Genomic DNA, 20126 nt, shown 5'->3' on the forward strand with positions numbered 1-20126 from the left:
AAGTAACTTTTTGTGAATCATCATTGGTCCCTTTTTACAGATGCTCAGGTCAAGTACATATCTAATAATTGATGGAATCAGGACTGAGAACTTACATCCATGTGACTCCTAATCCTTGACTCCTCTGACTACACTAGACCATTGTCAAACAGAAGATACCAAGCAAAATATCACAGCAGAATTTGGTTTTAAGAACAGCCATGCATCACATAATGATGCTTCAGTTAACAATGGACTGCATATATGATGCCGGTTCCATAATAACAGTTGGTGACACCATAGCCATCTGTATATATAAGTCACTCTGTGGTGTTTGTACAACAATGCAAATGCCTGACAACAGATTTCCCAGAACCTATCCCCATTGTTAAGCAACATGTGTCTATAACCTGTAGGCTATTCAGAGTGCTTTACCTGGGAGAATTGTTGCTAAAGCAGAAGCATGATCAAGAGGTTTTTTTATCGTTTTTTTTTTTTTTTTTTTTTTGCACTAAATGTAATATGTCCCATGTGTTCTGCAATACATGGAAAATAATGACTAGGACCTGTAAATTGTGTCCTGAGGATATTTGTGGATTTTCTGGGACATGGGACTAGGTATGTGCATCTGAGTGCTTGGGAAAAAGAAGCAAAGAAACTGGCCTTTGTAGTCACTGAAGCAGCATGACAAAGCATATAATGTATCAACCCTGAGAGGTGCAGCAGTATTTAGGGCTATTTCAGTCTAAGACCTTTTTACAATGTGTCAGATGTGTGGGTTTGTATTTCCCTGTGAATCTGAGAAGCTGACTGAAGTTTGCTGGTGATAGGATAATGGGAGAAGTGACAGAAGGCATTGTTAACTTTCTTCTCCCTCCTGAAAAAAATCAGTCCAAAAGCTAGTAGGGGGTCTGAGAAGGCAGACATATGTTGGATTTTGTGAGTTGTGGAGTGGGGAGAGGGAGGGAGGCTCCTTGACCAAGAGCAGGGCATCAAAGAGGCTAAGCAGTATGAGGAGGGTATTCCTGAAAGGTGTGACCCAGCCTGGGGAGTTGGAACACAAGTGGAATAAGGAGAATGCTCAATAAAGAGGGTAGTCCTATACAGGTAAGGAGGGCAGGTAGGTAAGGTGGGTATGATGACAGACATAGCTGGAACAAGGGCAGAAAGAGGAGGAGGGCTTCTAGGCTTGAGGGTAGGGAGGGTGGGAGGACATGGGATGTCCAAGCCTGGGTGAGGTCAGGAAGGCACCCATGTAGAGAGGGGACCAAGTGGAAGATTAGTTACATGCAGGGGATTGATTAAATGAGTAAATATATCAGGGATCCTAAGAGCTAGGTTTCTCACTGTTGGAGAAGGGAGTCACCTGTGGCGCCGAAATATAATTGGAGGTACTGTTGTGAACTTGTGGTTTACACCTATATATCTATACATGAACATAGACATAATCATAGCAACAGAGTTCTGTTCACTGCAAGGACCTGGAAATAGCAGCATCCTAATAGCAGCAAGCATACTTAGCACCTAGACTTTGTTTTCTAAATCACATTTTCCAAGAAGGGGAACTGAGGTCCCTTGGAGAAATGGCTAGCTCAGAAAAGAATAAGATGAGCCTGGAACATGTTTTTTTCTTAAAAAAAAAAAAAGGGGGGGTGGGGTGGGGTGGGGGGGTGGGGAGGACTCTTGCTATGTTGTCCACACTGGCCCTGACCTCCTCCGTTGAAGAGATCCTCCTGTTTCAGCTTCCCAAGCAGCCGGCCCCTTAGGCATATGACCACTTCCATCTAGCCTGGAGCATCTTATTGTGACAGAAACTAGGGAAGTACTCAAAAGAATAACAGGAACACTGTCAAATGGACAGAAGCCAAGTCAAAGGGCTCACATTGGCATTGGAGACAATTTGTATCTCAAAATGGTAGTAACAGATTAGAAATTATCAAGTAAGGTAAGGAACTGTAAGTTTACATACATATGTGAATAAATCACTGAATATTTGATGAGGAATAGGTTATTTATGTAGTTTTAAAGCACCTCTTTGTAAAATAAATATTTTGCAAAATGCAAAAGGAAGCTAGGGACAACCTCAGTGGTAGAGTACTTGCATAGCATGTATGAAGCCCTGGGTTCAATCCTCAGAACTGCAAAACAAATGAACAAACAAACAAAAAGCAGGGGGAGTGAGTAACTGTAGTAGAGAAGGCTGACAGAAACCACCTGAACCAAGTGGTCAAAGTGAACATCATCAGTAACAGGCTGTAACCATGTCACCTTATAGGTACAATGAGAAGAATATAGCAGCTCTTATCTGGTGTTTCTGCCAAATATGTATAAGCTAAGTCTAATCATAAGGAAATATCAGAGAAACCAAAAAAATGTGTAACATTTAACAAAATAACTGTTCAATGATTTTTTTAAAGTGTCAGTGTTTTAAAAGTCAACAAAAGACATGAGGAACAGTTATAGACTAAAGGCTAAAGAGACACAACAACTAAATTTATGGTCCTGAACCTAATAATTTTGCTGAAAAAATATTGGGATAAGTAGCGAAACTTGAATAGAGTTTAAAGATTAGACGGTAGTAATATGACAATATTAATCTCTGAGTTTGATTTTTTTTAAAATTTTTTGAAACAGGGTCTCACTATGTTGCCCAGGCTGACCTTGAACTAGGATTAAGCAATCCTCCCACCCCAGCCTAGAGAGCAGCTGGGATTATTCACACCTGGCTCCTCACTTTCATTTAGAAGACAGAAGGCTCACAGGAAGGTGGCTTCAATTTTTCTGGGGAGGCCCTCTCCAGTTTGAGAGTGGCAAAGTGCTACCTATGGGGCCTCTGTGACAGAGATCCTTAATTAAATAACTTTGCCTTATTGTGAGGGTTAATATTTTTTAGTTGCAGATGGACAATATACATTTATTTTATTTATATTTATTTTTAAAATATATGACAGAGCACTAATCTCTAGGGTATATAAAGAACTATATTTATTTATCAAATATATTTATCAAACTATATATGTTTATCAAACATCAGATAGAGCACTAATCACTAGGGTATATAAAGAACTATATTTAAATGTGGTGCAGAATGCATTATAATTCATATTACACATATAGAGGATAATTTTTCATATCTCTGGTTGTATACAAATAATATTCATATGAATTCGTGTCTTCATACATGTATTTTGGATAATGATGTCCATCACATTCCACCATCATTTCTAACCCAATGTCCTCTCCCTTTCCCTCCCACCCCTCTGCCCTATCTAGAGTTCATCTATTCCTTTCATGCTTCCCCTCCCTACTCCACTATGAATCAGCCTCCTTATATCAGAAAAAACATCTGGGATTTATTTTTTTGGGATTGATTAACTTCACTTAGCATTATCTTCTCTAACTCCACTCATTTACCTGCAAATACCATGACTTAATTCTCTTTTATTGCTGAGTAATAATCCATATATGCCACATTTTTTTATCCATTCATTTATTAAAGGGCATCTAGGTTAGCTCCACAGTTTAGCTACTGTGAATTGTACTGCTATTATAATTGATGTGGCTGTGTCCCTGTAGTATGCTGTTTTTAAGTCCTTTGGGTATAGACCAAGGAGAGGTCAAACGGTGGTTTCATTCCCAGTTTTCCAAGGTATCTCCATACTGCTTTCCATTGGCTGCACCACCAGCATTGTATGGGATTACCTTTTCCCTCACATCCTCGCCAACATTTACTGTTGTTTGTATTCTTGATAGCTGCCATTCTGACTGGAGTGAGATGGTATCTTAGAGTAATTTTGATTTGCATTTCTCTAATTGCTAGAAATGATGAACATTTTTTCATATATTTGTTGATTGATTGTATATCATCTTTTGAGAAGTGTCTGTTCAAGTCCTTGGCGCATTTACTGATTGGGTTACAAAATGAAATTAAACCCCTTTATCTCACCATGCACAAAACTCAAAGTGGATCAAGGACCTAGGAATTAGTCCAGAGATCCCATGTCTGATAGAAGAAAAAGTAAGACCCAATCTCCATCATGTCAGATTAGGCCCCAACTTCCTTAATACGACTTCTATAGCACAAGAATTAAAATCAAGAATCAATAAATGGAATGGATTCAAACTAAAAAGTTTCTTCTAAGCAAAAGAAACAATCTGTGAGGTGAGTAGAGAGCCTACTTCTTGGGAGCAAATCTTTACCCCTCAAACATCAGATAGAGCACTAATCTCTAGGGTATATAAAGAACTATATTTATTTAAATGGTGCTGAGGATGGAATCCAGTGCCTCACATGGGCTAATCAAGTGCTCTACTATTGAGCCACAACCCCAGCTCTGTGAGGGTTAATTTTATGTCAACTTGAGTGGGCCATGGGATTCCCTGATATTTCATCAAACATTATCTTGGTGTTTCTGTGAGAGTGTTTTTGTATGAGTTTGAATGTTTAAGTGAATAGACTGAGTAAAGGAGATTGTTCTTCCTAATGTGAGTGGGCCTCATCCAATCAGCTGAAGGCCTAAATAGAACAAAAGATTGACCTCCAACCTCCACCCTCCCAACCAAATAAAAGAAACTCCTCCTCCTAGACTGCCTTCAAGTTGGAACATCAGGGTTTTTTGCCTAGCCTTTGTACTGGAACTACATCATTGACTCTCCCAGGTCTCCAGCTTCCTGGCTGCAGATCTTAGCCTCTATAACCACACAGGCTAATGCCTTGTAAGCTAGCCTACCTTCCTTCCTTCTTTCCTTTCTACTCTCCTCCCTTCTTTCTACCCTGTCTTCCTGTCTTTCTTCTTTCCCATCTACCAGCTCTGTTTCTCTGAAGAACCCTAATACACATATTTTCTCATTATCTGACTACCCTTGCACTGTGTCCTACTATGGGACTGACTCGATGTAGATTCTCAGGAAAAAAAAAATTATTTGTCAATAGACCTTTATTTTATATTTGGTGCTGAGAATCGAACCCAGTCCTTCACACATCCTAGGCAAGCACTCTACCACTGAGCCACAACCCCAGCCCTCAGGAAATTTATTTTTTAAATATTTTTTTAGTTATAGTTGAACACAATACCTTATTTATTTATTTTTACGTGGTGCTGAGGATTGAACCCAGCACCTTGCATGTGCTGGGTTCAATCCTCAATCCTCAAAAGCAATCTACCACTGAACCACAACCCCAGCCCCAGGAAAATATTTTTAAATGAAAAACAAAAAAAATTACATGATCATATCAGAGAGCAAAGACTAGCACAATGACAGATGTGAGGGATGAGGAGGACTTTGTTGACCTTATGGGGCCCTTTCACTTCTCTGGGAACCATGAACTGTCTTCCATGGAGGCTGCTTTCTACCATCTTTGCAGGGAGGAGGGGCTAGCATTTATTGAGCACTGGCCAAAGTCCATGCTGGGTGTTCTATCTTCAGGCTCCTGACCTCTCTTCCCTCCAATACTTGCACCAGAGCAGTTCTTCTGGCATTTAAAGGGCCCATTTCTTTTAAATATTGAGAAATCCTGAGGGTGGGGAACTCTAGGATTTGCAATGTGTATTACCAGCAGGTGCTGAATAAATAAATGTGCCATGCCCAGGATCCCACAGTTTATCCAGGGAGCAGCACCCAGAGACACTCCCAGGTCGGTCTGACTCCTAAGTCTATGCTTTTCCATTAGGCTATGCTGTCTTCTGGGTAGTAAAAGGATAGTCATGAATTATTGGTTACCTGGAAACTGAAAATTCTTGGGCCTATGTTTGGTTGACTGAATCACATTTGGATTCATCTTTGGACATGGACCAATTTGCATTTAAGTTAATGGATCACTGTCATGTACATCAGCAGGACTATCTACTGTAAAATAAAGTTCTTCACTAGGGCTGATCAAGGGAAAGAGTTTCTGAACAGAAAGCTCTGTTTATCTTAGTTGGTGATTTGTCTTGAGATAGATGGGAAAGGGCTCCAGATAGATGCCAGGACATGGCTATTTTACACTACTAGCCACATGATCTTATAAAATTCCCTTATGCTCTGGAGGTCTCTCCTTAGATGTTCTTATCAAAAAAAAAAAAAAAAAAAAAAAAAAAGGAAAAAGCACACAGACTTTAATGTCTTCAGTCCACTGTAAGCCCCATTCTCTCAGAAGCAGCCCAAATATCACTATGTGAAAAGCATTATTTTGTTTTTACTAACTGGAAAAATTTTCCATGACCAGGCAATAGGCTGGGGAAAATTCACATCTTGTTTCAATCAACTTAGGAGCCATCAATCCAAAATAGAAATGACACATCATCTTTGAACACAGACTTAAAGGTTACTGCTTAGCCTGTAGAGTGCCTCTCTTTAATTATATAGAATGAAAAATGTGAAAAAGAATTCTCTACAATTTGATAGGTTGGGGTTGATGGTGGTGGTTATTAACTGTGGGTGTTAGAACCACCTGGGGAGATTTAAATAACATGCAAGTCACCTAACACCAGTTACATTGCTTGGGGTAGGGCCTAGGCATTTTTTAAAGCTCCCAGGTAATTCTAATGGGCAATAAGATCTATTATTACACAAAAGAGTGATATGAAAAAGTTAGAGCATTACTGTTTAAAGAAATATAATGTGAATCACAAAAGTGAACATATATTATTTTAAATTTATAATAATCACAACTTTAATAATATATTTTATATATCCAAAATATTATTTTAATATGTAACAATATAATTATAAATAGGACTTTTACATTTTATTTCGTACCAAATCTTTAATATCTGGTATGCTATGCATTTTATACATAGAGAACTATCAATTCAGACAGTGAAAACTAGCTGTAATTCATGAGGCTTATGGCAAAGATAGAATGTATATATAAACACACACATATATAACATTTTTGCTAATAATTTGTTGGATTATGTTCTAGTAATTGTAAGAATTTCTAAACTTTACAGAGTGTAAGTATTGTTTTTACTGCTACTTTCAGACTTATACATTTCAATATAAAACAAAATTGTAATATTCACCATCTTGCTCTATAAAGTCTGTATCATATAGGTCTACACAAATGTTTTTGTTAGGGTTATTCCTAATTTGATATATTTGTTACTGATATAAGGGGGAGAGAATAAAGTAACTTGTTACGGGACTCTTGATTCTGTGATAATTATCTTGGTACACTGATTATAATTTTTTTTTTTTTTTTTGGTACCAGGAATTGAACTCAGGGGCACTCAAACACTGAGCCACATCCCCAGCCCTATTTTGTATTTTATTTAGAAATAGGGTCTCACTGAATTGCTTAGCACCTTGCCATTGCTGAGGTCGGCTTTGGACTGAATAATCTTCCTGAGCTGTTGGGATTACAGGCATGTGCCACCATATCCAGCTTTGGTCCATTGATTCTAATAGTTTTGGAGTTATTCTCCACATTTTAAGGCATTAAATCACATTGTCTGCAAATAAAAATAATCTTATTCCTTTATAATAGTTAAGTTTTTTATTTTTGTTTCAGGTCTTATTGTACTGGTGAGAACTTCTAAAACAACACTAAATGATAACATCACACATTGATATATTTGTTATTTAATTATTTTTAAGTGGGAATGTCTAACATTTCATTGTAAAAGAATGTATATATCTAATAGAGATATTCACAAAATAAACATCTGGTTACTTGTAATTCTCTAATACATTTAAAAAAATTTTAATTTTGAGGTAATTATAGATTTGCAGAGGTTTGCAAAGAGAATAGAGAAGTCCCTGTTCACCCTTCACTCAGTTTCCTCAATGGTTACATTTTATATAACTATAGTATAATATCAAAACCAGGAAATTGACCTTGATACAATGTATATATATATACTTTTACAGTCATTTTCTCCTCAGTGTAAATTTGTGATGGATACTTATTTTATTGAGAGTGTCAATTTATGTAACTATGATTACAATCAAGATAAAGAACTATTCAGTCACTACAAAGATCCTCATCATTTTGTTACTTTCTCTTTTTTGGGGAGCGGGAGGGAATGAACCCAGAACTTTGCACACATGCTAGGCAAGCACTCTTCCACTGCAATACATTCCCAGACTTTTTAAATTTTGAGACAAGGTTTCACCAAGTTGCTTAGGACGGCCTTGAACTTGCCATCCTCTTGCTTCAGCCTCTGAGGAGCTGGAATTATAGGCGAATGCTGCTACCAGTTACTATAATTTATTTTTTTGGTACCAGTGCTGCTTTACCACTGAGTTATATCCCTAGCACTTTTTACTTTTTTTTTTTTTTTAAGAGAGAGAGAGAGAGAGAGAGAGAGAGAGAGAGAGAGAGAGAGAGAGAGAGAAAGAGAGAAGAGAGAGAGAGAATTTTTTAATATTTACTTTTTTAGTTTTCAGCGGACACAACATCTTTGTTTGTATGTGGTGCTGAGGATCGAACCCTGCCGTGCGCATGCCAGGCGAGCGCACTACCACTTGAGCCACATCCCCAGCCCGCACTTTTTACTTTTTGAGACAAGGTTTTGCTATGTTGCTTTGGGCCTCACTGTGTTGCTGAGGCTGCAGTCACTCAGATTACAGGTATGCACCACCACACTTAGCTGTCATTTTTTTTTTAAACATTCATTTTTTAGTTGTAGGTGGATACCTTTATTTTTATGGGGTGCTGAGGATTGAACCCAGTGCCTCATGCATGCCAGGTGAGTGTTGTACTTCTGAGCTATAACACCAGCCCTGTCATTTTATTAATAAAATTGTTTTATAAAGTTCAAGAAACTGTTGAACAATTTTTTCAGAGTGCCCATATCATTTTATATTGTCATAAACAAAGCAGAAATAGTTACATGCTCACCAGTATTTGATATTGATTCTATTACTACTTGCTATTAGCTTTTAATTTTCAGTCTGGAGGATCCAACTCAGGGCCTCATTCATACTAGGAAGCACTCAACCATACTTTTTTTTTTTTTTAAGTGTGTGTGTGTGTGTGTGTGTGTGAGAGAGAGAGAGAGAGGGAGAGAGAGAGAGAGAGAGAGAGAGAGAGAGAGAGAGAGAGAGAGAGAGAATTTTAATATTTATTTTTTAGTTATCAGCGGACACAATATCTTTGTTTGTATGTGGTGCTAAGGATCAAACCGGGCCGCATGCACGCTAGGCGAGCGCGCTACTGCTTGAGCCACATCCCCAGCCCCATACTTTTTTTTTTTTTTTAATATTTATTTTTCAGTTTTCAGCGGACACAACATCTTTGTTTATTTATTTATTTTATGTGATGCTGAGGATCGAACCCAGTGCCCCGCACATGCCAGGAGTGCATTACCACTTGAGTCACATCCCCAGCCCAATTATACTTTTTTTTTTTTTTTAGAGAGAGAGTTTTTTTTTTTTTTAAACATTTATTTTTGAGTTTTCAGCGGACACATCTTTGTTTGTATGTGGTGCTGAGGATTGAACCTGGGCCGCACGCATGCCAGGCGAGGGTGCTACCGCTTGAGCCACATCCCCAGCCCCCAATTATACTTTTTAATATTAGTGATGGATATTGATTTTTATCAAATTCATCTTTTGGCATTTGTTGAGATAATTTCATGTACTTTCTTGGGTCCGCTGACAAACTATTATTTTGTTAAATATGGATTTTAGTAGTAAAATATCAAACAGAATAAAAAGATCATAAGGAAAAATAATTTCTTGACATTCCTGATAGTTTCTCAGAAGCAATCATCTTACCTATTTCTTGACCTAATCTAGGGACTATATATATTAATATACCTGCATCCTGCCTTTCATTTAATATTTTAGAAATCATCTCATATCAGTACTTACAAATCTAGCTCATTCCTTTTAAGATACATGACATTCCACTGAGGGGTAAGCCATAATTTTGTTAATCTGTGTTTTTCTTTTTAATAGATATTTAAGCTGTTTGTGTCTTTTGTAATTATTGATAACATTTCAGTGAACACTCTAGTATGTAGGTTTTTGTGCCTGGGTGAGGACTAGTTGACACTAAATTCTTGGTAGTAGAATTGTTAGGTCAAAGATATACACATTTAAGTTCTAATAGCTTAAATTGCCAAATTGCTTACAATGAGAATGAATCATTTTATATTACCCCCACCAATGAACAAGAATGTCTTTTTCCACATGTATCTTTTCCAACATGACGTTTAAAAAATAGAATTCCACTTTAATTTTTATTTGCATTTTTCCTGAGATGGTCAAGCATTTTTTTCATATTTGCTTAAATGTGTTACTTGTATTACTTTTCTATTAACAGTGTATATATATCCTTTCCCATTTAGTGTGTTTTATTTATTTATTTTATTTTATTTTATTTTTCTAGTTGTAGATGGATGCAATACCTTTATTTGTTTTTATGTGGTGCTGAAGGTCGAACCTAGTGCCTCACACATGCCAGGCAAGTGCTCTACCACTGAGCTACAACGTCAACCTTAGTGTGTTGTTTTAAATCAGTGTTTACCAACAAGAATACCACTTTACTATTTTCAAGAACCATGTTCAAGAATCTCCTCAAGTCGACTGCCGGTGGCACAGGCCTGTAATACCAGTGGCTCAGTTCAAAGCCAGCCTCAGCAAAAGTGAGACGCTAAGCAACTCAGTGAAAATAGGGCTAGGGATGTGGCTCAATGGTGGAGTGCCCAAGAGTTGAATCCATAGTATCCCCGCCCCCCCCAAAAAAAAAACTTCCTCAGAGGCAAGGGTCCCTCACAACCCAGGTGTTTAGGGTTCTCTGCAGTCACACCAACCATCTTCTAACTCACAATCACCTCCTTCCCCAATGTCTGTTCCAGAAGGGCCCCTTTAGGGTCTCAACATCCCATGCCCCTTCCACAACTCTGCCTGCTCCCCCATCGCTCCCTTCTGGAAAGCTCCCGCCTGTCTGAGGAGCCTTTCTGAATAACCAGTGCCTACATTGTATAGGTCCTCGCCCTACTTGCCCAGAGTCCAGCTTTCTGCTCTGTCCATAAGCAGTGTGTGAGGCTGAGTGTCTTCTTCCTTCATTTACACTTACTGACTGCATAAGAGTCATTGAATGCTCTAGCCAACCCTGGTGGCTCATGCCTGTAATCTCAACGACTCGGGAGAGTGAGGCAGGAGGACTGTAAATTGGAGGCCAGTTGGGGCAACTTCGAGAGTTACTGTCTGAAATAAAAAATAAAAAGGATTGAGGCAGCTCAGCTGGTAGAGGGTCCCCTTGTTTTTTTTTTTTTTTTAAAGCACTGTTCAGACACTGGTGGGGGAGTGGTATGGATGGCCGGGTACAAGGCAGACTTCTGACATTTTAGTTTTGGGGGTATGAACTAAGCTACAACAATTGAAACAAGAAAACATACAACAATTAAGAATGCCAATTTAAGTGCAAACAAGAAATGGATTGAAGCGTGAAGGGAAAAGGACAAGGGTCTCCTTCGCACAGGGGGCGCAGGAGCTGAGATGGGAGTAAAGACACGAATATGAGCAGGTTGTAAAGAGCCTTGTAGAGGCCCCGCCTGCTGGCCGCTTTTTCAACAGGTGCAGCCTTGCCCTCAGAACCCCTTCTTTCTGTTACCTGGAAGGAACTGAAGGCCGAAACCTGTGATCAGTACAACTTCAGAGGTGTGTATGGAGTAGGGGGAGGTCCTACACGCTCCTTGCGAACTTGGTAAAATAAAATCAGGCTCAGCCTGGCATTAATACAACACTCACTACCCACCAGGTTCCAGTTAAGCACTTTACACCATTGTTACTTCATTGAATATTCACCATAACCCCGTGCAGGCTTTATGGTTAACTTTATTTCACTGAGGAAGAAACCAAGGCTGGGAACATGGCAGTAACCTGTTTCTTGGTTCAGAAAGAAGTACAGTTCCTGGGAAGGGAAGTTCGGTGGTGGGATCAGGTGGGGTTTGCTGGGGCATTCGGAGGGCCGCGCCGTTTTTCTAGTTGTTCTGGTCCCCGGCACCTCCGCCGGCGGCCCCTGGCCCCGCCCGGGTCTCTGGGCTTCGGCAAAGGGGCGCGCCAGGGCCGACGGGCTGGGGGCGGGGAAGACGCGGGGACAAAGGCCACCGGCCCCGCGCTCGGGCCGGTCAGTGGGGCGGCGGGACTCCAGGACCGGAATCGGCCGCGCGTCGGCTCAGCGAGGGGCCCGCGCCGCATGGAGGGTCGGGGTGCGCCGCGGGGCCCCGCGCCGGCCGAGCTCGCGGGCCCGCCGCCCGCGCCGCCCCCGCCCCCGCCTCCTCTCCCCCTCCCCGCGGCGACCGCTGCGGCTCCGAGCTCGGCGAACATGGCGGCGGCGGCGGTCGGGCGGGACACTTTACCTGAGCACTGGTCCTACGGCGTCTGCCGGGACGGCCGCGTCTTCTTCATCAAGTGCGGCGTGGGAATGCGGAGACTCGGGCGGGGGCGCAGGGTCGGCGGGGGGCGGGGGCCGGGGGCCGGACCGGGGTCCTCCGGCGGCGGCGCTAACAGGTGCACCTCTCTCCCCTCAGTGACCAGCTCTGTTGCACCACCTGGCTGCACCCGCGCACTGGCGAGCCAGTCAACTCCGGCCACATGATTCGCTCAGGTGGGCTCCAGGTCCGCGGGGTGGGCGTTCTGGGAGCGTGAGGCGCGGCGGCCCCAAGTTTGACTCGACTTTTCTCGTGTTTCCGCAGACCTGCCCCGCGGCTGGGAGGAGGGCTTCACGGAGGAAGGCGCCAGCTACTTCATCGAGTGAGTGAGTCGGGGGCCGCACGGCGCAGCGCTCGCACCTGTGCGGCGGGGGCCGGCGGGGTTCCCGCCAGGCGCCCCGCCTCTCCCCGTCCTCCCGCGCGGGTCCGGGGCGAGTTGGCGCGCAGAGCGCCGCGGCTGCTCTCTGGGGTTTTGTGTGCAGGAGTTGTGTGGCGGGCTCCGGGACGGAGGCGGCCGGGGTCCTCACCTCACAGGGGGACCCGGGCCACTTCCCGGGTCGGTACCGCTCCTGGGGCAGGAGTTGAAAACTCCAGGGCGCTCGTGTGAGGGCGGGCCACGCCTCCCCGCCGGGCTTTCGGGCTGCGCTGAGCCGGCGGGTGCCGGGACCGGACCGGCGGCAGCCTGTGGTGCGGGAGTCGATCCAGGAGTCCTGTCCTGGGTCGGGGGCCTGAGGCTAGGGGTAGGAAAGGACTAAGTGACTCTCGCCTAGGGAGATCTTCCTCTCCAATGGAGTTCTCTGGGACGGTCTAGGAGACTCGGAACCGCTCCGGGGGCCCTGCATCCTCGGGTCCGGCCTTCGGGAGTAGGGAGGGGGTGGGGAGGGGAACCGTTCAATCCATAATACTCCTCAAACTCTGCAGCCCCTTCCCTTTGGCGCTGAGGCGCTGGACCCGAACAATCACTTCTGCCCCCTAGTAAAGCTTTTCCTCCAGTTCCCTGGAACTTTGCCTCACTAGCCACGTCACTGTGAGTCTGTAGGGTCTGAAGAAATCTGATGGCGGGGCTGTAAAGGGCATGGTCACACTCTTAACACCTGCATAGCCTTTACTTTCCCCACTTCAGGAAGGTACCCGTGTTGTAGTGTTTCTCACTCTGCCTGCTCCCTGTGAGTTCCATGAAGTCAAAAACTGCCTTTGATCCTTTGCCCTAGTGCCTGGTATAGAGTAGGCCCTCTGTAAATGTTTGTTCACTGAATGAATGAACTAGCCAAAGGTCTGGACAGTGGTTCAACTAGTACTGGGTGTACTCCGGGGGAATATGAGTCAGAATTCATTTCTCGATTGAAACACTGTTAGTAGTAGGAGAAAATCTGGAGCCTTCTTCCCCCAAGTTGGGCTCTTGCACAGTGGTTGAAATACTGATGGATGAGACTTATAGAAGTGAGAACCTCTCACTGCTCATGGAGTTTGAAATGTAGCGGAGAGGGAAGGGAACAACACAATAAAGAGTAGACAATAATAGCAGATAGTGGTGACTATTATGCAGAAAATTAAAATAAGGTGATGTGATGTCAAGCGACTAGGTCACTTGGTTGGATTGGGAGATTAAGAAAGGTGTTTCCTTCCTTCTTTCCTTCCTTCCTTTTTGTACCAAGGATTGAACCCAGGGTTGCTTAACGACTGAGAGCCAAACATACATATACACACACTAATACATTTATATATAAATTTATAAATTTATTTATTTTTATTAAATTTATAAATAAATGTATTTATGTGTGTGTGTGTGTGTGTGTGTGTGTGTGTGTGAGAGAGAGAGAGAGAGAGAGAGAGAGAGAGAGAGAGAGAGAGAGGGAGGGAGGAGGGGACAGGGTCTTGTTAAGTTGCTTAGGGCTTGCTAAATTGCTGAGGCTGACTTCAATCCTCCAGCCTCAGCTTCCTAAGCCATTGGGAATACAGATGTGTGCCACCGTGTCAGGCTTAGAGATAGTGACATTTAAAGTAAAGTTTGGAGGACAGGAAGGCGCCATGCTGTGGTGACTTCAAGGAGACAAAACATTTCAGAAAAGGGGAACAAGCCAGTATAAGGGCTTACAGGGCACATACACACACACAAGGCTTCAGGTTCAAGGAGCAAAAAGTTCAGTGTGACTGGAGGGTGGCAAAGAAGGGAGAAAGTGGCACCACAAGAGGCCACAGGTAGGAGAGAGGTAAATGATATAAAGCTTTATTTATTTATTTATTTATTTATTTTGGTACCAGGGATTGAACCCAACTAGCCACATCCCCACATCCCCAGCCCTTTTTATATTTTATTTAGAGACAGGGTCTTGCTGAGTTACTCAGGACCTGGCTAAGTTGCTGGGCCTGGCTTTGAACTCACAATCCTCCTTCCCTCAGCCTCCAGAATCTCTGGGATTACAGGTATGCACCACTGTGGCTGGCTGATGTAAAGCTTTGTGGTCCAAGGTAATAAGTTTTTATTTAAACTTTATCCTAAGCCCAGTGCGAACTCATTGAAAGATTTTTTTAAGCAGGAGAGTGGCATGCTCTGATTTGCAGTTTTATTCTGTCTGCTTTAAGGAGAATGAATTGTAGGTGGAATTGTAGAGGGAGGCAGAAGATCAGTAGAAAGCTGTTGCTGTGGTCCAGACAAGAGTTTACAGTGGCTGGCCTGAAGATGGAACACTGAAGATGGATGGTCAGGCTGTGTTTGGGATGTAGTGTCTGCAGACCTTCCTGATGTATTGGATGCAGTTTGTGAAAAAAAAGAGAAGAGCCAAAGATGACTCTTAGGGACATAAATACCTGAGTGGGTGCTGCCTATATCATTGAGATGGTAAGGCTGGGGAGGAGCATGTTTGGGCAGGGGAGAAACAAGATCTGGTTTTGCCATGATACCTCTGGAATGTGAAAGTATCAAATAGATGTATGAATCTGAAGTATGGAGGGAGAGGACTGAAAAGATCCATTTGGGTATAATATATATTGTTCAAGGCCATGGGAATAGATGAAATTACCTAGGATGAGAGTGTGGACAGAAAAGAGAAGATGACCTAAGCTTTGGGACAGTGCAGTGTTCAGTGGTTGGGAAAGAGGCAAATTCAGCACAGGAGACAGAGGACTGAAAAGGTAGGGGAAAACCTATGCAAGGCATGGTCACAGGACCTCAAGGACAAAACCCAACTGGAGTAGGTAGAAGAGGAAGTATGGGGTGAGGACACAAAGTCAGTAAGGATAGGCACATTTTCCTAGTAGTTCGTGTGCAAAGTGAAGTTGAAACATTAGCTGGTTCCTGGAGAGGATGTGGTTTGAATGAGTTTTTTTTTTTTTTTTTTGGTGGGAAATTGTAGGCATGATTTGTTCTGATGGGAATCATGCAGTAGAAAGGGAGAAAGAGATGGAACAGTTGCCACAGCAGTGTTTTAGTGGTGAGAGGCAGGGACTCCAGGTCTCATTGGTTTCACCCAGGAGCAGGGCCCCACATCCATTTACCAGGAGGAAAGGCTGTGAGTGCCTTCAAGTACTAGGCACAGCCTTAAACTGGGGTACTGGAGGTGACAAGTCCATAGTTACAGCCTCCTGCCCTTCATCCCTGCTGTTACTCTGCTTTGGTAACTCTGTGAAGTCCCTAGTAGTTCCTTCCCTTATAGCAAGCCCTGGCTTCCTATTCCCCAAGGCTTTGGTCCTGGCCTCCTAGGCCTATGGGAAGGCCTACAAGATAGTGATAATGACATATGTTCTGTGCCCTCAAAGGCAAGCCATTTCAGGAGGCTGAGACCCCACGGTAACTATTATTATTTCCTGTCTCCCTCTGACAATTTCATGAGAGATCTAAGGATTGGAGAGTATTTATTCTCCTTCTCCCTACATCAAAAGTGTTTTGCTTCAGTTTGCTTTCTTAGGTTTGTTGTGAACATTTCTGAATGTTTGATTTTTTTTTTTCAGGGGATTAGTCCTCTACTATGAGTCAGTAATATTAGAGAGACAATTCATCGGCACGGCTGATTTTATTTTTCCTGATGGATTCTTGGATAGGAAAATTGTGTGAGGCTTTCAGGATGCATCAGTTGTTCCTAATGTTTAGCAGGGTTTTAATGCACTCCAGAGGCCATTTCTTAAAGTAAAAAACTCTGAAGTAAGGCAGGTGGATTTTAGTACTTTTGATTCAATTTTGCATTAATGAGGGATAGAAGAGCCGATTCTCCCAGTTCTAGATGATGTGATGCTAATATTCCTTTAGGAAGAATTTTTGTGCTCCAGGATTCTTCCACTTTGCTCTAAGTCCTTGTTAGCAAGTTATTTTAGTACTTGTGATAATATTGTCATTAACAACAGCAGCAACATTAGTTGTAGTAATAATGTATTAGCTGAATCTTTTTGATTCATTAAAAAAAAATCAGGCTGAGTGTAGTGGTATACACCTGTAATCTCAACTATCCTGAGGGCTGAGGAAGGAGGACTGCAAGTTCAAGGCTAGCTTCAATAACTTAGACCCTATTTCAAAGTAAAAAAATTAAAAAGGGCTGTGGATGTACCTCAATGGTAATGCAACACTGGGTTTAATCCCTAGTACCAAAACCAAATAATCAGGAGACACTTCATAACTGTTGTCTAATTTGATTCTAACAAGAGTTTGGTTATGTAGAGACCATGCCTGGTCCCAATTATATATGTGAAAATACACAGTAATCCCGGGCATTCCTACAGCAAAAGACAGTTGACTTTTTCCTTTACAACAGCCCTTATAGGCAGCAAGGTAGAGGATATCACCATTTTTCAGATGATGACTAGGTCCATGAAATTTCAATGATTTGACCAAAGTGTCAGAGCTAAACTAGAACTTCAATAGGTCTTCAGCCTCTACCTATAGAATAGTCTCTGATATAGTAGCCACAGTAGTGCTGGTGGTTTCTGCCTCAGATCTCAGGTGAAAGCCAGTGTCAGTACATCAAGGAACCTTATGCCCATGTGCCATTGCTAAATTAGGCTGCCCCAAGGTTAATAGGGTGAAACATCTCCTTTGCTTTTGCTGGGGATTGAGGGGGCTTAAAAGAATAGCAGCCCTTATGCGTGCTGGCGTGTCTCTGATTTGTAAGCAATAAAAGATGTTCATTATTATTTAGTAAATGTACTTTGGCAGACAGAGCCTTTCAGACATGAGACACATGAGAAAGCGAGATTTATACTGGGCTCCTCTTCAGGGGTTTTATGGAAACTTGTAAGTTGAGTTTTTTCAACAATAGACTTTGACTAGGTCCTGAGTTGAAAAGGAAGGTGAATTGCAGAGGAGGGGCATGGCTAACCTGCCTCTGCCAAGGTTGCTTCCTGAGGGAGGGCATCTTGTGCCCTGTTCTGACACTTTGGCACTTCACCTGGGGCTAGGCACTGCACAGACACTTGGTATTTATGGAAGAAGTAGTGTTTCTTTAAGAGACCCAGTAAGGGGCTGGGGTTGTGGCTCAGCAGTACAGCGCTCGCCTAGTGTATGCGAGGCGCTGGGTTTGATCCTCAGCACCACATAATAAAATAAAATAAAATAAAAGTATTAAAAAAAAAGAGAGAGAGAGGCCCAGTAAATGCACCAGATATTCCAAGTCTTGGAAAACTCCTTGCTGGGGAGGAGACTAGGGTGTAGAGGAGGCTAGACAAGTTGAAGAAGCCAAGAAGCCAGAAACAGACCTGTCAGGGCTGGTGTCTGGACCCCAGGTTGCTTGGATGTAGTCAGTCTCTGTTAAGAACAACATTCCAAGCAGGAACCCAGCCAGTGGAGGCTCGAAGAACCTCTTCTGGCTTCTTTACCTCATTATCTTAGTGCTTTGCATCTGGAGATTAGGATGTGTCTTGGCTGATGGACTATCTCTTCCCCCTCCTCCACCCCAGCTGCTGGGCCTTGGCATCCCCTGACTTGACTCCAAGGTCTTGACAGGAACCAGCTGATTGCACAAGTTCCTTCAAGCTTCAGTCCCTCAGTTTTCCTTTTAGGGCCTTGCAGGGCCATCCTGTGTAGGTGTCATTCTTCTGTGGACGCCAGTTCCTAGGTGAGGGCCTTGGGACTCTTGCAAAAGACTTCCCAGAAAGGCCTAGAGTAAGGCTGGCTTTCCCTTCCTTGGCTCTGTGGCCTAAAGCAAGTCCTAGGGACCAGCTACATAATTTGCAGGATTCCAGGATAAATTGAAAATAAAATGAAAGTCTTGTTCTAAAAAGGAAAAAAGCACTTTTTCCTTTTTTCTGTAGTCTCTCCCTCAACTTGTTTTGTGTGTGTGTGTGTGTGTGTGTGTGTGTGTGTGTGTGTGTGTTGGATATCAGGGATTGAACCCAAGGGTGCTTAACCACTGAACATATCCCCAGCCCCCTTTTTATTTTTATTTATTTGAGAGAGAGAGAGAGAGAGAGAGAGAGAGAATATTTTTAATATTTATTTTTTAGTGGTTTTTTTTTTTTTTTTTTTTGTGGACACAACATAGTTTGTATATGGTGCTGAGGATCGAACCCGGGCCACACGCATGCCAGGTGAGCGCGCTACCGCTTGAGCCACATCCCCAGCCCCCCCAACCCCCTTTTTAATATATATATTTTATTAGAGATGGGGTCTTGCGGAGTTGCTCAGGGTCTTGTTAAGTTGCTGATGCTGGGTTTAAACTCACGATCCTCTTGCTTCAGTCTCCCAAGTTACTGGGATTAAAGGTGTGTGCCACTGTGCCCAGCCTTGTTGTGGTTTTTAAAGTCATTACAAGTGAAAAAAAAATGTAACACTTAAATTATACTAAGTTTTATCTCTGTATTGATATGGAATACAGCTTTAAATGCTGATACCAGCTGGGAGCTGTGGCATAGGCCTGTAATACCAGTGGCTTGGTAGGCTGAGGCAGGAGAATCGTGAGTTCAAAGCCACCCTCAGCAATGGCAAGATGCTAAGCAATTCAGTGAGACTCTGTCTTTAAATAAAATACAAAATTGGGCTGGGGATGTGGCTCAGTGGTTGAGTGCCCCTGAATTCAATGTCTGGGACCAAAAAGAGTAGTTATCAGTGCACTTTCCTCTTATGCTGAATACCCACTCCTATGTCCCAGATTCAACAGGACATGAGTGCTTGTGCGCAGGCCCCCCCCTGGGCAAGAGTGAGGAGCCCGGAAGCTGGGTGGAGCATAGGGTTTCAGAGGCTGGGCAGTTAAGAACCTGTCTCCCAGAGGCAGGAAGTGAGTCTTCACTCTCCTTCAGAGGTACACTTTACAGATAATGCCAAATGTTTCCGATGTATGTTTTACATTCAGCAAACTTATTTTTCAGTCTGAAATCATAGGGACAGAGGAGGAACTGGGGAGGGAAGAATGAACGAAGTGTGGCAGGTATCTGGGTGGGATTCCAATTTGCAGTAGGCACCAAACTTAGAAATCTTCAGGAAAGCCAGTGAATATTGAACAGGCCAACAGTTCCAGAAACTTCATATCAAACTTGATATTAATATTCTCACAATGAATTTCTGGAAAACTAGGAGGTCTTATGTGTGTAAAGTAGAAAATTTGAAGCCTCTCGTTGTTGAAGGGTAAGTAAAGGTTCTCCCAGTTTGACAAGTTCTGGCATAATCCCACATTTTACCTTTCACTTCCTGGTCATTTTATAAAGTAAAGGGTGAAAGCTGGTTCATGGATTTAAGTGTTAGGTTCCATGGTAAGGGACTAACAGTGAGTATTCTAGAGAAAGCTGAAGGAGCCATGATTTGTACCGCAATCTCTGAACAGTTCCCTGAGAGATCTGGAAAAACCTCTTCAGGAAAAA

The 20126-nt window shown here is 42.7% G+C and overlaps 1 protein-coding gene across 10 annotated transcripts in view; it reads left to right on the plus strand.

The window, feature by feature from the left end:
- Nucleotides 1–11836: 11836 nt before the first annotated feature.
- Nucleotides 11837–20126, plus strand: part of Plekha7 (pleckstrin homology domain containing A7) — a 209153-nt gene continuing 200863 nt past the window's right edge. For 4 of the 10 annotated variants that reach the window (XR_013437740.1, XM_078046408.1, XM_078046411.1 and 1 more), the window contains exons 1-3: nt 12009–12327; nt 12447–12523; nt 12612–12669. Coding sequence is in view for 9 of the 10 variants with exons in the window: in XM_078046408.1 (XP_077902534.1) it covers nt 12113–12327; nt 12447–12523; nt 12612–12669 (350 nt within the window). In the remaining variant the exon portion in view is untranslated. Of the gene's footprint in view, nt 11858–12007; nt 12328–12446; nt 12524–12611; nt 12670–20126 lie in introns of those variants that run through there. The other 6 variants (XM_078046410.1, XM_078046415.1, XM_078046413.1 and 3 more) reach the window with 3 other exon arrangements.

Source organism: Ictidomys tridecemlineatus, chromosome 4 (assembly GCF_052094955.1).
Source record: "Ictidomys tridecemlineatus isolate mIctTri1 chromosome 4, mIctTri1.hap1, whole genome shotgun sequence".
Classification (NCBI taxonomy): domain Eukaryota; kingdom Metazoa; phylum Chordata; class Mammalia; order Rodentia; family Sciuridae; genus Ictidomys; species Ictidomys tridecemlineatus.